The 8,945-nt window shown below is 35.2% G+C and overlaps 1 protein-coding gene across 1 annotated transcript in view; it reads right to left on the reverse strand.

Annotated features, from left to right (window-relative positions):
- Positions 1-8,945, reverse strand: part of LOC104853274 (transmembrane protease serine 11C) — a 51,085-nt gene that overhangs the window by 40,145 nt on the left and 1,995 nt on the right. Inside the window, exon 2 of the mRNA XM_010611179.2 lies at positions 4,803-4,918. Coding sequence (XP_010609481.1) covers positions 4,803-4,918 — 116 coding nt within the window. The remainder of the gene's footprint in view (positions 1-4,802; positions 4,919-8,945) is intronic.

Consider the following 8,945-nt stretch of genomic DNA (forward strand, 5'->3'; position numbering starts at 1 on the left):
GTTGAGTATCTTTCATAATTAGCACAGAAATATTTTGAAATATTGCCTTAAAATAGAACAAAAAAGTTAGCAAGAAAGATTTTCTCCATGCATATCAAGAAACTTTTTGGACAATTTCACCTGTCAATTTCCTCAATAGTTCCTCACTAATTAACCTACTGCAATATGATAACTTCCTGGGGGAAGAAACTATGTATTATTTCTTGCTCTCCTTTCTTCTCTTGTCCTGTGGTGATGTAATCTGTAATTTTTCAAAGCTCAGCAGCTGCTATTCTAATATAAAAAGCACATTTTCTGGCCCCTGTTTACATCTAGGAGTGATTGAGTACACCTATGCTGTGCCATGTGAGATGAAAGGAAAGTTGTATGTCAATTTCTGAGATGTTTTATGGGGAGAGGACATGACTATCTTCTTCCTCATCCACTTTCTGACTGTCTGGGGCGGGCGGTGACCTAATGGCTTTCCTGCCACAACCACCTTAGATATCAGGATTACCGTGGTAATGTAGGTCAAGTGTGGGAGAACACAACATAGAAGATCTTGGGCCTCTAAACCGATGTGTGTCTGTATCTCATATGTGTATCTGGCTTCCCCAAGGACAGTGGTTCTCAACCCTGGCTGCACAGCAGAGCCAACTGAGGAGCCCAGGAAATCAGTTTCCACTCTAGACAGCATTTGTGAAAATAGGGAATGTGTGCTGGAGTTTTTTCATATTTATAGAAGTAAGTTACTAGCATTTACCTTTTTGTAGTTTTACTTTTTAATTGACACACTAACTATGCTTATTTATGGGATGCCATGTGATGGTTTAATATATGTATATATTGTAAAATGTTCAAGTCAGAGAAAATAGCTCTATCTCCTCCAACATTTACATTTATTTGTGACAAGAATGTTAAAATTCTTTTTATCTTTTCTGAAATATTCAATGCTTTATCACTACCTCCAGTCACTCTACTATACAACAGAGCACGATAAATTGTTTTCCCTATAGAACTGTAAGTTACTACCTGATGTCCAATATGTTCTAGTTTTAAGAACAACATTGCAGGTGATTTTAAAGTACAGTCAAGGTTAAAAATTAATTTGTCCAGGACAGGGATCTAAAAACTATGGCTTATGGGCCAAATCTAGTCTCTTGTGGGGTATTCTATGAACAAAGAATGGTTTTTACATTTTGGAAGGTTGAAAAAAATCAAAAGAAGATGATATTTGGTTAAATGTAACAATTATATGAAATTCAAATTTTAGTTGCCATAAATATTTATTGAAAAACAGCCGTACTCATTTATTGACATAATGTCTATGGCACTTGGCCACTGCAACAGTAGAACTGAGTAGTTGTGTTAGAGAATGTAATGGCCTGCAAACAAAATCTATACTCGGTGATCCCTGAAGATAAAAATGTACTGAGCCTGATCTAGATGATGTGTGCTTTTGGTTCAAGGACTAGGATAACGTTCTAGCTTTTCTCCACTGCTGTTATACCCATGTAGAGAACCTAGCTTGCTACCTGCCTTAGATACGAGAGTGGTCACACACTAAATGCTGGTTGATTTCAATCTGTGTAAAAAGTCATCATTTAGGGTAATCTGAAACAAAGAAAGGTAGATGTCCAAGAGTAGGAATCTGTGTTGTGCTCTGTTTTATTCAGCTATCCTTTTGCAACTAATTACAGACCCAAGTGAAAAAATAGTCATGGTGAAGAAGTGCCTCATTGTCTCAGGGTTCGGAGTCTAGGGTGGTGAACTACAAAATGTGTAAGGAATACAAAAAGCATCATTTGAAAGAGGAGCATTATGAAACTGCCCTGTATTCTGAAATTCAAACTGCCCCTTCCTTTCTTAGCTGGAGATGCCTTGACTACGGTTTCTTGTCATGGACAAATAAATATATCTGTATTTCATCTTGAGCTCACTCTTTCTTGGCATGTAGGCAGCTGCAGACATCTACTGCTGCTTTAACTTCAGCTTTGATTACTCTTCCTGGTGGCCTCTTGAATGGAGCTGGGTGGGTTGTGTGGTCCATAGAAAAAATTATGTAGGGAGTGTAATCCAAAAGAGGAGCGTTACAGTGGTACCTCAGTTCATAAATTTAACTGTTCCATGATTCTGGAAAAGGTGGCCAGGTTTGTTTGTGGGGGAAAGATGGCCATAGTCATGTACAGCAGCTGATACAGAGTTTACAAACAAAAACAAAATTTCTCCAAATGCATCTGTCTGAGAATCAAATTGTTTACAAATAATAGCATTTGTGAACTGAGACATCACTACATACAGCTGCCTCTGTATCTCTTTTTTCCCTTTTCTCATGTTTATTCCTTTCCCTTCTTTCCTTTCCCCTAGGTCTCCCATTTCTCCATCTCCTTTGGGCCTTATCTTTCTATTTCTCATTATCTGTTATTCATTTTGGTCCTTATTTACATTTTCAGTTTCTCACACCAGAGAAACTATTCAGTATTCACATGTCCTGTTTATTTCACGTAAGTGTACCTTTTGAAAATTGAATACTGAAACTGTTCATGGGTACCACCTCCTCTCACACTGCTGAGTAAGCAAGCACCAAGCTCTTGCCTTTTAGACATTCCAGATGTGAGTCAGACCCCAGTCCTCTGTGTTCTCCAATCTGCAAGAGTTTTCCTGGGTCATTCTGATCTTATTTCTTTAGTTAGATTTTTAAGACAGGGTCTCACTATGTAGTCCAGGCTAGACTTGAATTCACTATATAGCCCAGCCTGGCTTTAAACTCATGGCAATCCTCCCTCCTGAGTGCTGGGATTACAGATATGCACCACCATGCCTGATAGGTCTCTTTTAAATGTCCACCCCTCACCTTGATGTGAAGGGAGAAACGCCATCCACATTCCAGATGGTGATAGTAGTGTGAAAAAACTATAACACATTTCTTTCTGAAGATATCCCTTTCAATATATTTTTTCTCATCTGTTTCTGGCATCTTTACGCCCTTGATGAAAAGCAGCAGCTTCTGTTTTTATACCTTGAATGAGCACTTCTTGTAAAGAGTTTTATGAGCATAGACTATGATTAGACCTTGTAGTTTGGCATTAGTAACACGTATGTCGTGATCATGCTTCACAATCCATCTAAATATGGATGACTGACTAGGGACGATGAAGGGGGATGGCTGCATACCCTCCTTCCCTACGGGGCTGCCTCTGCACTCACAGTGCGCACCTCTCTCTATTTCTACCCATGTCAGTGTTCTTTCCCCCTTACGCTCAAGTGGATGTTGACTTGGCTAGCCATATCCTTTCATAGGTAGTCACTTTCTTCAGGAAATATTACTGTGCTTTCAAGCAGTCATTCCCAACTGTTAGCCAAGAATTATATAAGATGAGGACATTGTGGCAGCAGAAGGTGATTCCAAGGAAAGATATATAAATATACCTGCCAAACATTGTTCTTATACATTTAATAAACAGTGATTCTTGCACATGTTCATATTATTGATTTTCAAGCATAGGTTAATGTAATTAAATACAAGCTAGTTTAAAAATATTGCCACATTTACAGTTCCTGTTAATCTTCACATATTTTCTTATGTAACAAATAACTTTTTTTGTAAAAATGGAGAAAATTTTTTTCTTATAAGATGTCTTATGTAAAGTAATAGTACTGCATGTTTTTTCACTTGTATGTGAGATAAAATTTTGATCACACAGTAGCTGAGAGAAGACTGGTGCTTGTTAGAGCTTAGGAAGAATGGGGTTTAGGGAGTGTTAGGCTGAGGAAAGCCTGTACCTAAACACAGTTAGATAGGAGATATAAATTCTACTGTTCTATAGCATAATAAGATTACTTTATTCTACATTTACATATTTTAAGAACAACTGGAGGACAGAAATTTGAAGCTTCACAAAGCAAAAAAATAAAAAATATTTAAGGTGATGAAAGTGATCATTATCTTGATCATTAACCACTGTATTCATATGTCAAATTATCACACACCAGGTGGGCCCTGTAACTATGTACAATTAAAAATAAATATGAATGGAAAAAGAATGTCCTCACCATTTAAAAGACTGGGAAAATGAGTTAAAGAAACTAGTAAAAATAAGAAACATACTTGGCATGAAGAGATGTTGTTAAGAAAAATTAAATCCAATGCTCCCATATTGCTTTGTATTTGTGCAAATATGTGAGAAAAAGTACAGCTTGTTTTTTTCTTTCACCCCTAAACATTAGTCTAATTTTAAGGTGATTTTTGTAAGAAAAAATATTGCATATTAAAAAAATATAAACTTTAAGAAATTTTACTTTTGTAGTAAGAAATCACAGTCTAAGATTTTATATTTATTTGTTAACTGATTTATTATCTTCCCAATGTTAAATTCAGAAAAGGCAGGGCCTATGTCTACTTTTTTCATCAAGATATTTTCAGCATCTAAATCTTTCCTAAGGGGGTGAAAAAAACCATGAAAGAATACCAAATCACAGATTTTAGGATGCACTAAGCTGATGGTTGCTAAAGAACAAAGTTTGAAGACAAACTTTTGAAGAAGATGAAAATGTTTAGTAGTTTGTGATGAGGGTTTCATAGGTGTACACATAAATCAAAACTCATTAAGATACATATGCTAAATGTGTCCTTTGTCATACATATGTCAATTATACCTCAATAAAGCTTTAGTAACAGGAAGAAAGAATGCAGTAAGTATTGGTGACCGTAGAAATAGTCTCCTCTTGTTTCTTCCCTTCTTTAATTCTCAAAATTCCTAATTTTGTCACGGTGGAATCAACAAATCCATGTGACTGGAAAGCCTGACATAAAGAGTTCTTACCATAGGCAACAAAATAGATAATGAGTCCAATGATGACCGCTGCTGTCCCCATCATTAAGACACCCAAGGTGATCTTCCCACACCTTGTGAGCTTCATTTTTGTTTTCAAGTCTGTTCTTCTGAGGAAAAAGGACAGGAAAGAAGGTGTCAGTATAAGCTTGAGAAAAGATTCTCTGAAATAAATATGTTGTATACATGTACCGATTCCCCCAAAGAAGTGTAAATATTACATTCTACAATCATGCACTAAGAATAAGTAAAGAAATACATTTTATCACAAACACAAAAGGAACAAGTATGGATTTGATGTCATGTATGAAAGCATATTATTTTACATTGATTTTAGACTCAGTGGACTACTTTGCTTGGGAAACGGACTTTGGAAATAGTGAATATAGTATTTGACATGTTTATTTTTCAATATATATGAATAATAATGGAAATACTAAGTCAACATTCATTCATTTAGGAAATACATGTAGATTTCTACTAGGTAGTAGGTACTACTTTAGGAACAAGGATCTCTCCTTATGGAGTTTGCATTGTACTGAATGGAGATAGGCAATAAACAAGACCATAATTAATAAAATACACAACTGATAAAAGGCATTAGGTAGGATAGGAAAAGGGTAGAGCTGGGCACAGAAGATCAGAATTGCAAGGGTGTGTGTGAGATGAAGGGACAGCAAGAGGCTGAGAAGGGAAAATCTGAACAGACTTACACAAGTGAGGGCATGATCCGCGTGGATATCTGGACTATCCCAGAAAGAACGACTTAACGAAGGCCCTGAGAAGAAAGCAAGAGACTAGGGGAGTGGGAGGAAGTAAAAAGAGCAGAGATGTGTTGTTCATGTACCAACTCCTCATGATGGATGCAATCATTATGTACTGCAAGTGTGTACTAATAAAAAATTTAAAAACAAAGGCCCTGTGATTTATGAAAATATTTATTTTTATCTCTCTGAGTCAAATGGTAGCATTTGACAACTTTTAGCCAATCAATGTGATGATCTGACTTTGTGCATTAATAACTTTGACTGCTGTGAAGAAAAAAATTGTGAAGGGCCAAAGTACAAGCAGCATGACGAGACAGAAAATAATGATAGTAATCGAAACAGAAGACACAAAGGATACAGAGAGGGAATGACTAGTGAAGTAAGAGGAAAGCAAGGGGAAAGTGGTATCCTGGAAGCCAACAGAAGTGTGTCACTGAAAAGAAGGGAATGGCCTGAGTCAGATGAGAGCTCCAATAGCATAAGCAAATGAACACTGACACTGCTAGGTTAGCATTTCGAGGTCACTAGTGATCTTGAAATACAAGTTTTAGGAGCGGAAAGTGCATGGGATCTGAGATAGATTAAGACAAAATGGAATTAGAAAAACTAGAGTTAGTGACTAGTGAATTTGCTAAACAGAGCAAAATTAGAGTTTGTTAAAGAGAGCAAAGAAATTGGCCTGTAGAAGATAGTGACATCAAAAGAGTTTTATTACAGAAAAACTTTAAATACATAAAAGTAGAATAGTTTAATATACTGCTATTACCCATCACAGAACCCATAACATTTTGCAGTATTTATTTCATATATTTTTAAGGGTATTTGAAAGTAAAGTAATTGCATCATGACATTTACCTCTAAATAATTTACTTTGGATCAAAAACACTTTTTCTATGACCATTGTAACACTTAGAGAAATTGTCATTAATTTCTTAATATTTGCTAATACCAAGTTCACAGTCACATATCTCTACTTGTCTGCAAGATGTCTTATAAAGATTTTTGTCTGAAGGAAGATAAAAGTCAAAATCTCTACATTTTATTTAGTTCTTGTATTCCTGTCCCTTGTAATCTATAACATCTTCTGTATTCCACCTTTTTTTTTTGTGGCATTGACTTGATGAAGTTATTGGGCAAGTTGTCCTATAGAATGCTCCAAAAGAAATTTGTATAGTTATTTTTCCAAAATATTTTCACTAAACATTTTACCTCCTACCTTAGTCTCCTGAGTGCTGGGATTACAGGTGTGCACCACCATGCCAAGCAGAATTAATTTATTGTACTCATGTTTTTTCAGCATTTTCTATGGGAAAAATATTGTGCTAGACATGAGGTACAAAGTGATGAACAAGACCACTAATAAATTTAAAATGTAAGAATTGTAAAAATAGCATACTATATACCCTATTATTTATCAGCGGACTGAGGCTGCCATTCCAAACTTGCACACTGGGAGACTCCAGCAGCAAAAAGCTGCTTTCTCACAGTTATGGAGGCTAGAAGTGAGAGGAAGGCTTGGGCAGGTTTCTTTCCTCCGAGGCTCCCTGCTAGGCCATCCCCTGTGGCTCCACATGCTCTTTCCTCTGTGCATTGCTTGTTCCCTATTCCTCCTTTCACAGGGATAGCAGATGAACAATCTCATTCTAACCTAATCAGGTTTTTATCGGTCTTCAGATACACCCACATTCTGAGATACGAGAGGTTAAGACTTCAATGTATACATTTTGAGGGACAAAATTCAGCCCATAACATAGTTTTAGATTTTTTATACACTTTATATTAATACAATATTCTTATATTTTATATTTAGTCTAATGTTAATATAATACAGGTTTATATTTTATATTTAATTTAAATTAATATACTATAAATATATTTTGTGCTTATATCATATATAAATATATATAGTTCAATGTGTTTATATAGATATATATATATAAGTTTGAATGTTATCTATATTACTCTAATTTTTATTAACATCAAATATCTATCAGTTTATTTTTAAAAATGATGGTCCCTAAATATATTAGCTAGCTCTCCAATGTAGAAGAAATTTCTAAGTTTTTAATTTTTTTTAGAAATTTAATTTCACTGAAAAATATTCTGACTATTTAAAAGTATTTTGTCCAAATTGTTCACACACCTACATATAAAAATCAGTATCTCGGAGGGAGGGGTTAAAGGGAGGGCAGGGGAATGGAGAAAAAATAAGAGCCAAGGTTGATTATGTAAAGGTACAAAATCCCAACAATGAATGTCATTATATTGTATACATTAAATGTACCAATAAAATTAATTTAAAAAAATCAGTATCTCAGTATTTCTATAGATATATGATAACTATGAACTTTTTGGTTCCTTAAAAAAAAAAACTAAAAGAAATTTCAGTATGTAGAGGGTGGGCTGGGAAATAGTTTAGGGTTTCCCATCTGCCTCACGAGTGGCAAGGGCCCTAGTTTGATCCCTAGCATCAAAGGAAGAAAAGAAAAGAAAAAGAGAGGGGGGGGGAGGGAGGAAAAGAGAGAGAGAGAAGAGAAGGAAAGAAAGAAAAATGCAGAGGGAAAGAAGAAAATTCTTTTATGTTCCTCAGGCTGGCCCTGAATTCATGGGCTGCAGTGAACCCTACCTTGGTCTAGAAAACAAGTTTTCAATCTGATCATCTCACTTATTGATTCTAGAAGAGTGTCTAACATTTTTGATAAAAGCATAGACTAAAAGTTCTGGCAAACCTTGTTAATTTACTACAAATGAATATGTGTTCTAAGAAATCTTTCTCTATAGCATGGGTGTATGTTTACTCAACACAGCTTACAGTGGGAAAACCCCAATAAAAAAATGAAAATAGGGGAGAAATTTGGCCTAGCAAATATTTGGATTATGTTTTCCTATTCTTAATAGATTGAACCTATTAAAATTGCTGTTTTTGTAGATAAAAAGTTGAATATTGATAATTTTATAATTCAATCTGCGATATTCAGAAATTCTTCATTTATTGTTTCTCATTCTGAGTTGTGAGCAAGCTGATATGAGTGATTTTTGTACCCAAGGATTTGTCTAATATGGACTTTAAACTTCCTTTCATAAAGTCCCAGAGTGAGATTTTTGTCCAAAGGGCTAGAAGGGAGATTGCAATTATCCATCCTGGTTTCCCATTTTAAGAAACATTTTTGTTTTCTCTTTGGAGATTTGTTTTCTGGTTATCATTAGTGTACTTTGGTTAGGGTTATAGTTAGAAGTAGGGTCCTTCTTTCCGGATTTCCAAAAGGTAAATTAAATCATCTGGGTAACTTTGACTTAGAATGCTCACTTACCTCAAAGCCTAAATCAAACATCACTGCAATGACCTGGCTTTATTTAGAGGTGTGAA

The sequence above is a fragment of the Fukomys damarensis genome, unplaced genomic scaffold (assembly GCF_012274545.1).
Source record: "Fukomys damarensis isolate Sample0158 unplaced genomic scaffold, DMR_v1.0_HiC HiC_scaffold_35, whole genome shotgun sequence".
Taxonomy (NCBI): domain Eukaryota; kingdom Metazoa; phylum Chordata; class Mammalia; order Rodentia; family Bathyergidae; genus Fukomys; species Fukomys damarensis.